We start from the raw sequence: 18,144 nt of genomic DNA on the forward strand, positions 1-18,144 counted from the left end.
GTGACCTGGGGCCTCAGTTTCCCATTGGAAGCTCTCCTGGGTTACTGTGCTGCTTCCCGAGATAATGGCCATGAAAGCGCTTTGTCCGTGTGCAAGTGATTGAAATGGCAGTTCGAAACTCTTCCCTCGCAGCTCAGCCAAGACCAAAAGAAGCCCACGTGCCCTCTTTCACCGCAGCTGCAGGCAGGTTCTGAACTCCAGGACCAATCAGAGCCTCCAGGAGAAGGCAGGAGCCTGAGCTCGGGTGCAGCCCCCAAGGGGTCTGTTTTGGTTACCCAACACCTTGTGGGGGAAAATAAGAACCACTTTATTATGCTCACTAATTCTGTGGGTCAGAAATTCAGACACAGCCAGCATGGCTTCTCTCTGCTCCATATTGTTTGGGGCCGGGGGTGGGGGAGTAGGGATCTCCACTCACAAGCCGGTTCCTGGACACCACTCAGGCTTCCACATGCTGGGTGGAGCGGGCACAGAGCAGATGCTGAAAGCGGCAGCTGCTTGTGTCCCCTTCATAAGTCAGGGTGCCCACCAAAAAAAAAAAAAAAATTGCCCTGGAGTAGATTCTGACTTATAGTGACCCTATAGGACAGAGTAGAACTGCCCCATAGGGTTTCCAAGAAGCAGCTGGTGGATTTGAACTGCTGACCTTTTGGTTAGCAGCCATAGCTATTAACCATTTCACCACCAGGGTGCCCAGGACAGCCTGAATGAGGACTGGGATCCTAGACACTGGCCCCTTAGAGGGTTCAGTCCCTGTGAGAAGCCAGAGTCAGCTGATACCACTATCTTCCTCCTCCTGATCAACCCCCTGGGTTGGGGAGGGGGGCAGAGAGAGGCAAGTAGAGAGGAATCCAGGCTCTAGATGGTTACGGTCCTGTGGGAGGGCCACAGGGAGGGACCACAGGGGGCACCTCCAGCCAGCATGTCATTGGCTGAGGCCCATGCCTGGTCCTGAGGTCACTATCACTAACTGGCTGGAAACACCCTTTTTTTTTTTTTTGAGGAGTGCTCAAGGACCCTCCTAGTTTGAGCTTCAGGTCTAACGTCAGCCTCTGTCTTCTAATGTTCAACACATGCATTATTCAAGAAACCCTGGAGGGGACATTTTTGTCAGACTCCTCCATGGGAGACCAGAGAGTGAGCATGGGGCAGTCCCTCAGGTCACCTGGAAGCCATTCCAAGAGGCAACCTGAGGATGTGCTGTTAAGAGTGGGCTTGGGCTCAGGCCCTTCCTCTTCAGGATCCCCACTTCCAGGAGCTCCTTCAGGCTCCAAACACAGGCCTACCTAAGCCACCAGCCTGGGAGGCAAAGCCCCTCTGCCTTGCCCCTGTCTGGGCCTCCCTGGCAGCCCCTCCTCACCCTCTGGGCCCAACTTCCCAAAATAAAAAGAAAGCTCCGGGACCAGACAAGGGCATCTGACAGCAATAAATTTATTAAGTATCCAAAAAAATAAAAATCAACACAAACCAGTAAAAAAAACAACACAAACCATAGATGTCAGGCCTGGAGCCACAATAAAACAAAGAGACACTGGAGCAGCACAGAAATAGAGGTCAGAGGATAGAGCTGGGGGCTTGTGGGGCAGGGGCAGCGTGAATACTGAGTGACAAGAACTCAGGGACCCCAGGCAAAGCGGCTGGCAGCTGGGGGGGGGGTGGAGCTGAGGGCTGTGCCAGGGATCGGGGGCCCTGGGGACAGACATTGCTGCCCCATCCCTACCGCCCCCCAGCTCCAGCTGGAGGCCTTCACTTGGGACCCTGGGCCTCCGACTCCTCCTCATCATCCTCATACATCTCGCCCTCCTCCTCAGCCGTGGCATCCTGGTACTGCTGGTACTCAGACACCAGGTCGTTCATGTTGCTCTCGGCTTCAGTGAACTCCATCTCATCCATGCCCTCGCCTGTGTACCAGTGCAGGAAGGCCTTGCGCCGAAACATGGCAGTAAACTGCTCTGAGATGCGCTTGAATAGCTCCTGGATGGCCGTGCTGTTGCCGATGAAGGTGGAGGACATCTTGAGGCCACGGGGCGGAATGTCGCATACAGCCACCTTGACGTTGTTGGGGATCCACTCTACAAAGTAGCTGCTGTTCTTGCTCTGGATGGCCAGCATCTGCTCGTCCACCTCCTTCATGGACATGCGCCCACGGAAGACCGTGGCCACAGTGAGGTAGCGGCCATGGCGCGGGTCACAGGCTGCCATCATGTTTTTCGCATCGAACATCTGCTGAGTGAGCTCGGGCACTGTCAGGGCCCTGTACTGCTGGCTGCCCCGGGCTGTGAGTGGGGCAAAGCCAGGCATGAAGAAGTGCAGGCGGGGGAAGGGCACCATGTTGACGGCCAGCTTTCGCAGGTCTGCATTGAGCTGCCCGGGGAAGCGGAGGGAGGTGGTGACGCCGCTCATGGTGGCTGACACGAGGTGGTTGAGGTCGCCATAGGTGGGCGTGGCCAGCTTGAGGGTGCGGAAGCAGATGTCGTAGAGGGCTTCATTGTCGATGCAGTAGGTCTCGTCGGTGTTTTCCACCAGCTGGTGGATGGATAGCGTGGCGTTGTAGGGCTCCACTACGGTGTCAGACACCTTGGGTGAGGGCACCACGCTGAAGGTGTTCATGATGCGATCAGGGTATTCCTCTCGAACCTTGCTAATGAGCAGCGTGCCCATGCCCGACCCAGTGCCCCCACCCAGTGAGTGGGTCAGCTGGAAGCCCTGCAGGCAGTCGCAGTTCTCACACTCCTTCCGCACGACATCCAGGACTGAGTCCACCAGCTCTGCACCCTCTGTGTAGTGACCTTTGGCCCAGTTGTTGCCAGCTCCACTCTGACCTGTGGGGGCAGACAAGGAGGAAAGGGACCCAGGTCAGGGCTCTCAGGCCAGACCTGTGAGAGCCATTGTGGGAGCTGAGGACCTCTCCTCCCACTTCTGTGAAGTGGGGGTGTCCCCGCTGGGCACACCTCAGATACCCTGCCTGGCTTCCACCATGCCAACAGTGCTGAGTGTTGGGACCACACCTGCTGGGCAGCCGGTGGTAAGTAATCTGGGGAGGGAACTGGGAGCTGGGGTTCTGGCCCCAACTGACACTGGGAAGGGTTTTGGGTAAGTCACTTCTGTTCATTGCCTCCCCCTACCTGACCTCCCTTTCTGGGAAATTTAAACCATAACCCCAGAGTCTCTTGCAGCTAGCTTGTTCTGGATGTGAATTCACGTCCACCAGTTAGATGGCCAGAGGCCATCTTCTGTTGCTATGAATGTCCCGCGTCCAGCTGCCAGGTTCGCTGGCACTCAGGCAGGTGCCATGGGTGAGGACAGCATCCTGTACTCTCAGCTCAGGTGTACAGGGCCCTGACTTCTTTCACCCAGCTCTCCATGTTGCTGTAGGCTCTTACTTCTCTGTGTCACACCCTGTTCTGCATGAAATCCTTTAAGTGGTTCTGTTCCTGCAGGGAACCCTGACTTTCATTCACCCTGAGAACCCCGGTGCTGAACCAACTTGGCCCTTCTGATGCATGACCCATCCCCCCATGGTAGATCAGGTTCGCCTGCGATGGGGTTGACAACAGAGGTTGGAGCAGGGCAGAGGGACTTACCAAAGATGAAGTTGTCGGGCCTGAAGAGGTGCCCAAAGGCTCCAGAACGGACGCTGTCCATGGTGCCAGGCTCCAGGTCCACCAGAATGGCCCGAGGCACGTATTTGTGAGCTAGGGAGATGGTAGTTATGGAGTTACAGAGGGCCTCTTATGCCTTCACTCTCCAAATCTCGCCCCGCCCTATGGCCTCTGCTCTGACCCTTGGCCTTCAGTGTCAAATATGGACTCAGAAGCCTGGGGCCAAGCCCTATGCCTAGATCTACCATGTAACAATGGGGATCACAGTCAACACAGTCAACAGGAGAGTCCGAATCAGTCAGACAGCCCAGGAAGCAGGGTTAGTATCTAATTAGCTCCCCATTGAAGACACTAAATAGCCCTGTGAGCCCTTCAATGACCCTGCCTGGCCCTCCACTGCCCACGCTGCCCTGTCCAACTATGGCCAGGCACCTGTCCAGAGGTCCTTCAGTCCCTTTGGTCTCCTCTGACCTGTGACTTGTCTGTTCTGTGACTCTGGCTGTTGACCCTCAGGTTTCACTGTCGGCCTCAAAAGGGCAGCGATGCTATGGCCTAGCCATCAGTGTCCCCCCCCCCACCCAGGGTGGAGGACAGGCTGCCATCAGGGTGCCCCTCCCCCCCAGGCCAGTCAGGGCGGGATGCTCACAGGAGGCCTCATTGTAGTAGACGCTGATCCGTTCCAGCTGCAGGTCTGAGTCCCCCACATAGTTGCCACTGGGATCGATGCCGTGCTCATCGCTGATGACTTCCCAGAACTGTAGGAGAGGGTATGAGTGAGGGGCCTGGGCCTCCACTCATCCACAAGCTTATGACTGTGGAGGACAGCCTGTCCTTCATGCTCCTGCACCCACCTGGGCTGTTTATCATCACTCCCTCTTTTCAGAGGCACTGAAGGCAGAGAGTTGCCTACAGCAAGTGATGAAGCAGGGTCAGAGCCTGGAGTCTGGGCCCACATTCTTGGCCAGAGCAAATCATGTCGGGGCCTCCCTGAGAGTGCCCAGCTCTTTCTTGGTCAATGAGGACCTCAGAGGCCCAGGGAGCCAATCTCACGATTTTCCCCACTCTGGTCTGCAGAGAAACCATGGAGCCCCAAGTGAGGATTGGGCTAACCTGAGGTCTCCCAGCCTGTCTGTGGCCTGGTCCTGACCCCTCAGGCTCACTCTCGCCTCAACCTGTGGCCACCACCTTCCTGCTGTGGGCAGAAGCTCCTGGGCACTTCTCAAATCTGCTCTCCCAACTTCCGCTGAGTGAGACAGCAGAGAGCAGAGCATGGGCCAGGAGCTGAGCCCCACCCCTTTCCAGCTCTGTGACCTTGGGTGAGTCACAGGGACTCTGCCTCACCTGTAACATGGGCCTGATGGTGAAAACAGGATGGTAAGAAAAATGTGTTAATCTTTGCAAAGCATTTGAATAGTGTCTGGCATGGTATATTATTAGCCCAGTGTGCACACATAGAGGCCTGCAGGGGTCTCCACCGCCCCAGAGACCTTCTCTGATGACTGGTCATGGGGCAGGGGGCCTCACTTGTCACACACTGTGACTTCTGAGGTTGCCTGACCTCTCCCCATTCTCCTCCCCTTTACTCCTTAGGGTTGGAGTGACTTTCCGATGAGGTAATGGGTGTGAAGGCCCTGAAACACAAAAGGCCTCTACATGTGAGTCACATGCTTGTGAAATGATTGCTCAGTGAGAAAAGCAGGTTACAAAATAGCATGCATGTGCTTATTTTTATGTAAGGATGTCTCTGGCAGATGCACAAAACCCACTCAGAGCAGCTTCCCCTGGGGATGTGGTCCCGGCTGGAACAGAGAGACTTCTTTTCACTGTATACCCTTTGGTGCTGCTGGAATTCCCTATCATGTGTACACATTAACTTTGCAAGAAAATTTTTAGTTAAAATTTTTTCTAAGTATAAATACTGTAATTATTATAAAATGCACACAGATGAATGCTTGGCAATTCATTATCAGAGACTGTTCAGAGGTCCACACTCAGCAGGGGGAGGGGAGCGCTCCTTCCCCTGGGTGCATTTTTGTCATTGCTAAGTTTTCTTCTTTTTGCATTAAGCATATGTTAGTTTTCTAATTAAGAGAAATGAAAACACAGACATGTCACTGAGGCATTTGTGACCTAGTCTGAGCTCTTTAGCCTGCTCCTTGGCTAGAGGCTGTGTCAGAGAAGCAGTAGGTCTCCATGGCCCCCACAGCCCTGAAGCACCCCAAACCTCTGGCTTCAGGGACACCCACAGCCACAAGCCCCTGCTGGCTCATAAAGGAGGTGTGTGTGAGGCCAGGAGAGAGTGGCCCTGCCGCCATGCCATTAACACACCCACAGAAAGTTCTCTACAGTGTGGACCTTGGTTTTCTCAGTTGTAAAATGGACATGACAACAGTACTTACATCAAGTGGTTAGTACCAGGCGTGGCATGGGAAAGCATTTAGCAATTTTGGCTTCCTTGTGTTAAAGGACCTTCAATACTATTTAAAATTTCAAAGTCACACGTGTGAGCAATTTAAATTAACAATTAAAAATAGTTTTTTTAAAAAATCAATGTACCTTGGAATACTGTGGAGCAGTTGGAAAGGATGCGGTAGATCATTACTAACATGACTACACCTTCACTGCAGATCCTGTACTGAAAAAGCTAATTGCACAATGATGTGTAGAGCAACAGTAAACTCATGAAACGACGTACATTTCCCTATAAAGACATGTATATGGGCATGCATGGGAAGGGCACGGAATGAGGCAGAGCCAGCTGAGCCCCAGTCCTGCTGGAGAAGAACCTGGAGTGAGGGAGTGGATAAAGGGGAACTTCAGCCTTATCTGCAATGTCTCAACTTTTACCTTTTAGAGGAGAATATATTAATAATTGTGCAGTTAAAATTAATAAAGGTTTTAAGTAATTTAAAACAAGAGTAGTTATATTAGTAGAATATATTATAGAATATATCGTGTAATAAATAATAATTGCTTTGTATTTAATTCATAAAATTGATTTTATCATTATCACCACTACAAATGAGAAACTGTCCAAGATGACGCGGCGCCCGAAGGGCTGTAGGCCAGGCCCCTATTTCAGATCTCGCAGTAGGGCTGTTGAGCAGGCCGCCACCTCGGGTTGCGGGCCGCCCCTTCCGTCGGGACCCCACCCTGCCTCCTCCGGTAGTAGGCGGCCCTTCCGGGCGCCCCGGTGGCCGCTGTCCACGGTGCTGACCCGTTGCCGCGCCCGAATTCAATTGACTCAGAGCGAGGGCTGGGGGAGAGAGAGGGAAGCGGCGACCCCCAAACAGCAGGCTGGGAGACTCGAGGCAGGTAGAGGCCCCCTGAGCCTCCTCCCTGGCTCCGCCGCGACCCATTTAGGCAGAGCTGGGGTTGCCGCGGAACCTTCGCGCGACGCAAAAGGGAGGGGGAAACAGAAAATGCCTCCTCCCATGGGGTTGCCGCGGAACCTTCGCGCGACGCAAAAGGGAGGGGGAAACAGAAAATGCCTCCTCCCATTGGCTGTCAGGGCAGGGCCCCACCCTGGAGGCCCCGCCCAGCAGCCGCGAGGGAGGGAGCCCCGGAGGACAGCGGGCAAACAGCGGTGCTCAGACAAAGAGGGCTCTGGAAGGAGAGTGGGGTCGGCGGCACCAGGCCCCCCGGAAAGGGGTCCCAGCGGGCAGCAAGAGGAAGCGGGAACCACGGGGTAGGGCGAGGGGTCCCCAGATTCATTGGCCCTGGTGGGAGGGTGGGAAGGTTCCGCCCAACCCTCGCCTTCACGTTGCTCAACCTGACTTATCCACACAGTCCTAGACTCAAATGCCTGCCTCTCCCCTACACGCTGTGTGATCTCATAATGGGGTAATACCCATCCCAACTAGCACAGTGCCCAACTCACAGTAAAAGATAATTGTTATAAATTTATTAATATCATCTTGTTATCACTCAAGAGAAGCTTGCTCCCTCCTGGCCCCACCCGCCCTGACCTCTCCTCATCCTGGCCCCTGGCCAGGTCCCCCAACATTCATGCTGCATCAGGTGCCACCAAGGGCAAGTGGGCAGGAAAATGGCTCCCTGCTCACCACTACCAGCTGCAGAGGTTATGGGCCTGGAAAAGTTAGTTCTTTCCATGGCTCCCATGTGTCCACACCAGGGCCTCCTCACCATCCCTGAGTGGATGGCACACCCAAGAAATTTTCTGTCCCCAGAGGCAGATGCTGAGTTCTGGGCAGCCAAGTGGGAGGATGGAAGGGCCAGATTTACTCAGCCCCTTCCCCACTCTGGGCTGTGAACACTTTCTTCATTTGGCCTATGGGACTTTCTGGGGAGGAAAGGCTGGAGGGAACCCCACCAAACTGTGAAACACTGGTTACTTCAAAGGGTAGCAGTGGACAAGGGAGAAGCATAACTATTTTTTCCCAAAATGTACCTCTCTATTGTTTGCATTGTTAAAAGGGATATTAATTTAACAAACATAAATTAAGAAAAAAACAAAAGGAATAAAAAGCAATAGGAAAAGCCAAGGGTCACACTGCTGAGAAACAGAAACAAACCAAGGAGACTGTCCAGTGCTGTGGTGGCTGCCCCACCTCGCCCTGAGTCCATTAGCCTCAAAGGAGCTGGTGTGGCGCTGGCTTCTAGCCCCAGCTCCGCCTTGCCTGGTGGCCTCGTGGCCCTGTCCAAGCCATGGAAGGAGGGGGGAGATGTAACTGGATCATCCCTACCCCAGCCCCTGGACCACCTGCCCTTTCTGATCCCTCCCCAGTGACCCCTGGCCCTCCTAGGAGCAGATGTTCAAGGCAGGCCTAGCCCCTGTGACCATGCTAATGAGCCCTCGGCCCCTGAGACCTGGCCAGGGCAGCTGTCTTCAGCTGCCTCAGGAGTCTTGATTTGATTTGAGGCTCCCTTCCTCCACCTCCCCTCCCTCTGCCCTCCTCCTTGGGCAGGCACAGCTGTCCCCTCCGTGATTAGGGAGTCTCCCCACTGCCAACCCCCCATCAGAGGCACCTCCACCCTAGAGCGAACTTGCAATTTACAGTCAGCAGAGTCGTTGCCCCCCCCATTAGCTTTTTGTTCTGCCTGATTTCCATGGCAACGGCCTCCAGAGAAAGCTTGCCTTGGCCCCTTCCTCTCCAGGACTTTTCTCCTCCCACCCCCTCTTTCAGGGAGCTACTCAGCACCATCCTGGAGCTGGGAGTTTGGTCCCACCCGGTATTGTTCCCAGGGAAGCCCCAGGTGGCAGGAGGCCCCACCAGCCCAGACGCCTCTGCAGAGCCTGCAGTGACACTGTCTTGCTCCTGCTGTGTGACCTTGGGCAAGGGACAATCCTCTGGACTTGGGATTGTGACTTGCCTCATGGGTTTGGTTGGGGACTATGAAGTCACCTCCTTAGGCTCCCTCAGGGTCGACCTCCAACACCCCTTCCTGCCTCAGTCCCCTCATCTGGGAGATGGGCCAACAGTGGAGGGGGATGATGAAGCTCCTACAGCTTGGGCTTTGTTCCCAGGTCCAGAACTCCGGGAAGCTCCAGGTGGGCGCGGTCGCCTCTCCTCCCCTCCCCCTCCCTTTGCCCAGGCGGAGCTGAGCTCTGGGGAGAGCCGAGTGCCGCGCCAAGGTCACCCCGTGATCTGGCCCAACCCCCCCAACAAAGGAATAAGGTAAGGCCAGGACACTGAGAGGCTCAGAGTGAGGATGGGAGCATGGGGGCGGCTGTGGCTTTTTTTGAGGATAACCTGCTCCTCCAGTAGGGGGAGGAGGGGATCATTATGGCTTTGGGGGGCAGCCCCACCCAAACCTGCCCAACTCCTCCATCTCGCTGAAGGCTGGGTTTGGGTCTCAAAGAACAGGGCCACGCCCAAGCAGAGGGGCCAGGGTCGCCTGCCCCATGCCCCAGCCGCACTGCCGCACCCAATGAACAGCTCAGGGGTGGATGGAGCTGAGGCTTTTTAGCCGCCGACAAGCGCTCTGCCCGGACAGGCCCGAGGTAACCTGGGCAGGCGCGGAAGAAGCGGGGGTGAGGAGGCGCAGGGCGGGGATCCCAGCGTCCTGGTCGCCCGGCATCCGGGCGAGCTCATCCCTTTGTTCCCGGCTTCGCAGTCGGGGTGCGGCTCGGGGTACCGCCCGCAGTGAGCGTCGCCCCCTCGGGCCGACTCCGGCGGGGTTATGGGTAGGGGAGGGTTGCGCAGCCTCACCTTGGCCCCAATCTGGTTGCCGCACTGGCCGGCCTGGATGTGCACGATCTCCCTCATCTCGGCGCTGGCGGCTGCAGAACTGCACCGACCCGGTTAGCTGCGGAGGCCCGGTGGCGCCCGGCCGCGCGCTCTTATACACCGGGCCCCGCCCGTCCGCCCTCTCGCGTCAGCGCCACGCGGCCAATCGGGAACCTCCGCGGACTGCGGCATCGGCTCCGCAGCATCAGCACCGCGCATCCGCCGGTCTCCGCGCACAATGCGGCGGGCGCGGCACCTCCTCGGCCGCCCCGAGTAGCTGGGCCGGACCGGGCCCGGCCCTTGGGATTTGGGCTGAGTGCCCGGAGGGAGGGGCGGCTCCCCGACCAGCTGGCCACGGGGGCTGTGGGCTCCAGGGAAGACAATAGAAGTCTCCTGGCCCTCGGACCCCGTCACAGCTTGGAGGCAGGACAAGAGCCAAGAGCTGTTCGTATTTGCTCTCCCCACCCCCCCCCCCAGGCAGCCCCACCCCGCGGCTTTGTAAGGGAGGTCTTTCTTCTCTCTACTCCGATTGGGGACCAACCCCCTGTCCGTGTCACGGCTGAGGAGACAAGGTACTCGGAGTTTTCCGGATCCCTTCGGGAGGGGACTGGTCCTAAATCCTCTGAGAAGCAAGCAAGCCGCGAGGCGGGGATGGACGGCTGTGGGTACCCAGGGGCACGGGTCACTGTCTGTTCGGCGAAGGATACCCGCCTCCGCTCCCCAAGGGACCTGCAGAGGATCAAATGAGCCTTGGTCTGAGGATGGTTTGCAGCACCGCTCCATACCCCAGCACAGTGCCTGGCCATACCCGGGCGCAGTGAGTGTCTGTGCCTGGATTTATCATAAGGTCGCACAAGGCCTGTGAATGTGCCAGCGAGGGGCTGAGCTGGGGGGGGCGGTGGTGGTGTCTGACTCACTCCTCTGATGTCACCTGTACCCAGGGGGCTCACGCTTGGGGCTCTCGGTAAAAGCGAGGCCAACCCAGGCTTCCGACATGGGGGGGGGGGCGCTGGAGGTAAGGGTCGGGCCAGCTGGGTACCAAATCTATAGGCAGACTGTATGTGCATGGGGTGGGGGCCTTAGGAAACAGCTGGGAAGGAGGGACCACGGCCGGTTTTCTGAAAGGAGAGAGCAGAGCAAAACAGGAAAGCGATACACATACATACCACACAGAAAGAGAGACACATACACAAACACACATACAGATTCACACACACAGTCACACACATAAACACACTACTGGCTGAGTATTCTCCTGAGATCAGGCTTCACAGTGAAATCACCTTATTGTAAGTCCTTCTGATACCTCAGTAACAAAGCCTTTCAGGAAGAGTCTCAGCCCCATGATGATTCCCAAACAAGCCACACCATGTCATGCCCTCTGTCCATTTTGTGGACATGAGTGTCTCTGGGTGGGTGTGGCTGTGTGTCCTCCCCAAACTCTTCTCTCTCAAGAACATCAGCTCAGTGTGGCAAGTCTAGAAATTAGCTCTTTTGTTCTCAAGAGATGCCTTCTTCTCGACAATGCGTCCAGGAGGTGGCTTTTTGTGGTTGGTTCCCAGAGCCTAGAGCCCTCCCTGTCCCCGTCAGGGGGTCTTGGAGAGCATTTGGCTTTTCCCTGGAGCTTGCCGCTGCCTCCTTGTCTGAGCAGGAGGACGCTCTGCAGCGTCAGGAATCCTGCCTCCCTGCTGGTGGCACCAGGCCAGACCAACACCCATCTGTCCCCAGAGTGTTCTGATGCTGGCTCAAGCCTGACTCATTGTCCCATCACCCAGCAAAGGGTAATGCTGCCGGGAAGCAGCTCTCAGCCCCAAGGCTGGCAGTCGGGACAGGCTGGGTGGGGCTGGGCTCTGGCAGTGAGGAGGGGGGGAGGTGGTGGCTGACTCTGTTTACTGAGCCTCCCTGAGCTCTTACCAGGAATGAAGTCAATGGTTGTTGGGCAGCATGGCCATGAGGAGACTGGTGGGCCCTAGAGTGAGGAGGGGTGGGTGCAGACTGCAGATGCCGGCTGCCCTTGGGCTTGCAAACCCCTTGAACCCTTGCAGCCTCCGGGGGAGCCCAATGCCTCGGCCTATCATGGTCATCGAGGCCTTGCCTCAAATGTCCTTCAGCCAGGGCCATCCCGCAGGTGGTCACCTTCACAGCAGAGCTGGAGGGGCTGCAGAGGAGGTTGGAACTGGCGGCCTGCTTTGTGTCCTGTGGGCAGTTTGTGTCCACAGAGAGAGAGCAGAGACATGAGAGTCAGAGTGGGCAACTTGCGGTCTCCACGCTCCCCTCTTTCAGGGCCCTCCCAGTGGACACTCGGGTCCTCAGGCTTCAGTTTTATCACCACAGCTGACCTTGGTGGTCTCTGGGACTCACTACTCCTCCCTCAGCCCTCCATCCTGGCTCCCTCTTCCCTCCCCACTCCTTTCCTCCAAGCTTTTAGGAGGCGGTGGAATGAAGGCGTGGATGAGGCTGTCAGAGCACGGCTTTATTACCAGATCTCTCCCAGCCAAGTGAATGGCTATCAAGTGCCAGGCACTGGCTGTCAGGCTGTCTGCCCTAGGAGGGCATTGCGCCCCAGCTCTCTGATCACAACAAGCCCTAGAACTGGCCCTCAGGAGGGATCACTGCCCCCTCACCCGAGACAGAACTCACTTCTCCACGAGGTGGCCACTTCGTGGCACATGGCTCTGCTGGTCACAGTCCTCCTGATGCCAGCGGTGGGCACCCCTTGAGGGCTTCTTGCCACTCTTCCTACCATGAGGTCACATCCCAGCCGACAGGGACAGTTGTCCGAAGGCCCAGGAGTCAGCAGCAGAGGTGGGGTAGTGCAGCTATGGAGTGGGCAGGAGCCATGGTCCTTCCTCCAGCTTCTTTCATCCCCACTGCCTCCTTGGAAAAGTCCTGCTTAGAGCTTCCTGCTGTTCTTCCTCCTGGTCCTGGAGGGCCCGTGATGCAACACCTTTGGAGACCACCTAGTCCATCCTCTTTGACAAAAGGGAGAAGGGCAGGCCCAGCCAGGGCCGCAGGATGCCCTCTGCCACCCGCCCACCTGCCCTACCAGGAGCACAGCAGCACCTCTTTGAGTGTCTTGCGGAGCTCCTGGCTACGAAAGGCATAGATGAGAGGGTCCACGATGGAGTTGCAGATGATGAGGGTGAGAAAGAGTTTGAAGTTCTTGAAGACGCAGCTGCAGGTGGGATGCTGGGGGCAGAGGACGATGAGTGTGAGGTGCAGGAAGAAGGGGCCCCAGCAGAGAAAGAAGGAGCCCAGCAGGATGGAGAGTGTGGCGGCACCCTTGAGGCCGAGGCCCTGGTGGACTGGGCGCCAACGCTTGTGCAGCCGGGCGATGCTGCGGGCGTGGAGGCAGGCCCGGGCCAGCATGTGCATATACAGCACCGCCATGAGCACCACCAGGGCCAGGAAGAAGCTGACAAGGCAGAGCAGCACGGCTGTGCAGTCATAGTAGGCAATGAAGAGGGTGCTGCAGACCACACTGGCCGCCCAGATGGTGGCAATGGCCCAGCGTGCCCGGGGCAGTGTCACAATGCTGTGGTAGCGAAGCGCATAGAAGATGGTGATGTAGCGGTCCACTGCAATGGCGCCCAGGAAGCAGAGGCTGGACACCATGGAGCCGCAGATGAACACGTCGATGGCATTGTCCAGCTGCTGCACTACACCTGCCCATGCAGCCAGCACGCCTGCCTCCAGCAGCAGCATGACAGCTGTCTCCAGCACGTTGCTCACACTCACCAGCAGGTCGGACACGGCCAGGCAGCAGATGAAGTAGTACATGGGCGAGTGCAGGTTGCGGTTCTTGGCAATGGCAGCCACCACCAGCATATTCTCCACCAGGCTCACCAGCCCCAGTGAGAGGAAGAGCTCATCCGGGATGGATACCTCCAAGCACCAGGGGCCTGTCTGGTTGCCAGCCAGTCCCGAGTGGGGTGTTGTGGGGGGTGTGGCATTGAGGGAGCCTCGCAGCCTCCCTTGGGCTCCCTGCATGGGCATAGCCCCCCGCGAGCTGGAACAGGGTCACAGAGGTGTCCAATGGGGGCCTCCAATTCCAGCCTGGTCCCCACTCTCCAGCACTCTGGTCAGTGCATTGTGGCCACAGGAGCTTGTGGGCCCTCACGCTTACCACCTTCCCGGCCAGCCAGAGGCTGGCCCACACATAGCCCTGGTGTCTGGGCTCCCTGAGCCCGGAGCACACTCCGTACTCTGTGGCCTCAGTCCTCTGCGTCCTCAGCCCACCTTCTCACCTCTGCCGTCGTGGCGAGGCTGCTTAGGGGGGCACATCCACGAAGCTCCCTCCTCCCGGTCCTCGTCATCCACCTTCGTGGTTGTGCAACTCTGCAGCTGCTGCAACCTCCTACCTTCTAGGACCGGGGCAGGGTGAGGTACAAGAAAGAATAGGGCCTTTCTCCGGCCTCTTCAAAGGAGTGTGTAGGCCCCACCCCAAGGGTAACCACATGACAGCTGTACCCAGAGCACAGAGGGAGGCGCCCAGCACCCTGCCCTCGCTCCTCTGTCCTATTTCTCCTGCGAGCCTGGCCTCCCCAGCCAAGAGCCCCGTGTCTGCTCACAAGGTGCCTTCCTGACAGTACACCCCCATCTGCAAAACTTCCAACCCTCTCCCCAGACCCCTCTCAAACATCACTGATGCCTGCCTGACACCGAGCTCCTGAGGTTCAAGGTAGATCTAGGGGCCAGACTAGGGAGAATGTTCCGTAATTAAATCTCAGAAAAGAGTGGGCAGGGTGAGAAGTGTGGGTGTGGGGACTCCGGCCTCGGCAGAGGGTGCTGTGTTACAGGTGAGCCCTGGGAGGGAGAGCAGCAGCAAACCTTCCCTTAGCTGCAGCTCTGGGCCTGAGGCTAGCCAGGTCCTGGGGAGCTAAAGAGTGGAGGTGCTCCATGACATCCACCAGGATCCTCTAGCCACATAGCCATATCCACTGCAGGGTGGCTGCAGCCCTCTCCCATGACACCCCCATTTCCTTTGTGAAAGACCACAGGCCCCCAAGCCATGCACCACATCAAGGGCAGACTCCCTGTCTCCAGCTTGGAGTGCGAGCAGCTGTGCATGGTCAACTGCAAGCCATTCACTGCGGTCAGGACACGAGGTCGGGGTGATGGTGGGGGGCTCCCAGCCCACTCTTGTTGAAGTCTGCCATTTGTGGGTGGGAACAGAACCATCCATCCCAGTTACAGACGGCGAATACAGGCAGAGGGGAAGGCAGTGGCTTGTTCAAAGTCAGGCCTGAGCCAGCAGTTGGGGACAGAACCAGGGCCAGGCTGAGGGAGCTGAGAATATGTGTATCTGTGACATTCCTATTAAAACCTCCCCCCACCACATACACACACCCACCTGACCAAAGTCAACCCCAGAACATCCAGAACCCCCCCCCTACTCACAGGCCATGCCCCTGCGTGGATACCTTAATATCCCTTCACCCTTTTTGCTTATTAAGACTTTCAAGTACAACATACATACAAGTGCACAGACTGTGATTATGCAGCTTGCCAGATGCCCAACCTGCATGTACCCCTGCTGTTAACTCCCCTGCCACCATAAACAGAATGTTGCTCCCAGGCCCCTTCCTGCCCCAGTGAGCTGCTACCCTGACCTCCATCAATTTTGCCTGTTTTTGAACTTTGTATAAATGAAATCATATGGGTTGCGCTTTTTCGGGGAGGGGGCCTGGCTTCTTTTCCCCACACTGCTGCCCATCGTGAGCATCCCTTCCACTCTACTACAAGGGCTCTAGTGGATCCTGTTACATGAGGTGCAGCATGGACATGCTTGCATGTTCCCCTGATGACACCTGTGAGTGGAATTGTGGGGTCAGAGGGAGATCTTCAGCTTTAGATTTGGCCAAGCCATTCTTCAAGTTGGTGGCAGTGGTTTTCATGTTACTGGTGGGCAAGTGAGCCCTGCTCCCCCATCAACCCTCAAGGCTCAGAGAAAACCATGCATACATCTCTCAGCCCTGTCACCGGCCACACCTACCTCCCAGCTTTTCCTCCCTTTCTCCTAGTGAGAAGCACCAGAGGGAGTGGGTCCCAGGGCATGATAACAGCAGAGCCACAGCTGGGCAGGTGGTCTCAGTGTGTGAGCATGATGTGGTGCTGACATCACTGACCCTGAAGGCCCCTGGGCTGTCCCTGACCACATGGGATCCTAGGACCCCCTACCCACAGCAGATGGTCCCCATGGCCCTTGGGGAGGAATTGGGTCCTCCAGGCCAAGCAGGCCCTGACCCTGGCTTTCCAGCCTCAGGCAGCTTTGGAGGCCTGTTCTGTGTCACTACTTCAGGGTGCGTTTCTAACTCTGTGAATGAGGCCTTTGAGGAGGATGCTGTTAACTGCCACCCCGCCTCCACCCCGAGACTTCAAAAGCCTGAGACAAAGGCGTGAGAACTGGACAACCTTTGGCAGAAGGCAGCCGCAGCCCTCTTCGTGGCATCAGAAGTGGAGTGACCTGCCCCAGGGCTCCCATCTCAGCCCTTGGGTGCCCCAGCTGGTGGCAGCATGGGTGGGAGACAACAGGTGCAGCTGAACTGGGAACGACAACGTTCTGATTAGCTTCTGATTGCCCTGGACAACTTGTGTCTCCATTCTGCTCTCTCCTGGGAGAGGGAATTGAGAAGCTGGAGGCACCTCATGGTGAGGAGAGTGAGGGGAGCGGCGTTAATTTAACCCAAGAGCCTGTGCCCCTGGCCATCACTGCTCCCTCATACTGCCACCACCTGAATCATTTTTCCACCCTGTGGGTCACCTACCACCCTCCCAGACAACGAGACTGAGCCTGTCTGAAGCTCCACGCCAAGGGTAGGAGCATGGGAGGAGGGCCTGGATATGGGCCTCTTGCGCGCACAGCTGTCCAATCCAGCAACCTTTGTCTTGACTCCAGGAATGTTGAATTCTCTGGGAGCACAGGAGGTAGGTGGCTGTCTGGGCCCCCAAGGTAAGGTCTCATGGGTGGGTTGGTCACACCAACCGGCTCCACCTTCGCTGAGTGGTCTGGCTTGGGGGGGGGCCGCCTCACCCCAACACATGGAGGCAAGCCTTTGGTGTTCTGGGGATGGAGCAGGGCTGTGGAACCTCCTGAGAAAAACCTCTTCCCCCTGAGTAGGAAGGAGATGCCCCCAACACGGTTGGTTGGGAGGGCACAGCCAGCCTGAGGCCTGGGCAGCAGTGACACTGCTGCACTCAGAACACCCAGAGAGCAGACACCCCAGTCATACTCATGTGGCGCTCCTTCTCCCCTGCCAACCAAGGGTGAACCCATTCCTCATAGCCCAGTGGCATTCTGGCTAAGGGTCCCACGGCCTTGGTGCTGACCACTGGCCCCCAACCCAGTGGAGATTGGCTGACATGGTAGTCTCACAGGCCTCAATGAGTCACACCAAGGACTGCAAATGCTGTTCTGAATTTCTGGGGCCCCAGGCCGACTCAGTGGCCTTCCCAATAGGAGGCACCGCCTGGAGAGCGCTTTCCACTGCCAACTCAGGCCTCACTTAGGGCCCCAGGGCCAAGGTGCCCAAATGCCCTGCCCTGAGCGCAGGGGCAGTGGCCACAGCTCCGAGATCATGAGCGCCTCCTTTGCAGCCCCCTCCCCTGGTTTCAGGAGGAGTGAAAGGTTGGGGCTGAGGGAACAAGACTCTGGGATCCACTCAGCTCAGGACTGCCTAGTGCCCTGGATCCTTCCAGAAAGTGAACAGGCCCCGCATCGAGGCCGGAGGTGTTGGCCACCCTATTTGGCTGCAGTCCCCCCAGGGGTGCAGGTTCCTGGCTGACATCCCCCTGCCTTGGTGCTGAGCTGAATGCCCCTTTACCCCGGGATCAAGTTCCCCTGACCTGTGTCCTGCTCTGAGCTCCCTTCAACACTAGGCACGGCCCTGACATTTTCCAGTAAAAAGGTTTTGTCAGATTCTGTGTCTGTGCTGACAGTGGGCAGGCCTGGGACACTAGAGCCCAAGTGACCCAGAGCTGGCTACCCAGCATCTGACCTGGAGCATCCCCCTGCTGAGGCCCTGGGTCTTGCAGGCGCCTCCCTGTTCAGGGCTGGCCTGTTTCAGATTGATGGGGGCGGCGCTCTGGCAAATACCAGGTAACGTGCAGAGGCTCCTGGTCCTGTGTAGGCAGATGTGCTGGAAACTCAGTGGGACCTTTACTGCTACCTTGTATCCCCAAACCCGGAGTACACAGCAGTAGTGGGAGTAGACCGAGGGAGTTATGGGAGGGCCCCAGTCTGGGCCCAGCACTGTGCGCATTTGAGTTCATTCTGGAGCTGACTGTGAGCGCTGACTACAGTCACTAGGTGGCAGGTGCTTGTGCGCCTCTGGATAAGGACCAGCCCTGCA

General features: G+C 57.2%; 1 protein-coding gene across 1 annotated transcript; it reads right to left on the reverse strand.

The window, feature by feature from the left end:
• Positions 1-1,411: 1,411 nt before the first annotated feature.
• Positions 1,412-18,107, reverse strand: LOC100671690 (uncharacterized). Its single transcript, XM_023557982.2, has 8 exons — positions 12,840-18,107; positions 12,434-12,532; positions 10,335-10,522; positions 9,968-10,209; positions 9,776-9,868; positions 4,249-4,357; positions 3,585-3,695; positions 1,412-2,822 (listed from the first exon to the last, which is right to left on the reverse strand). The coding sequence occupies exons 1-8, from the start codon at positions 13,787-13,789 to the stop codon at positions 1,747-1,749; spliced, it is 2,868 nt and encodes a 955-aa protein (XP_023413750.1). The 5' UTR covers positions 13,790-18,107; the 3' UTR covers positions 1,412-1,746.
• Positions 18,108-18,144: the final 37 nt, after the last annotated feature.

The sequence above is a fragment of the Loxodonta africana genome, chromosome 21 (assembly GCF_030014295.1).
Source record: "Loxodonta africana isolate mLoxAfr1 chromosome 21, mLoxAfr1.hap2, whole genome shotgun sequence".
NCBI lineage: Eukaryota > Metazoa > Chordata > Mammalia > Proboscidea > Elephantidae > Loxodonta > Loxodonta africana.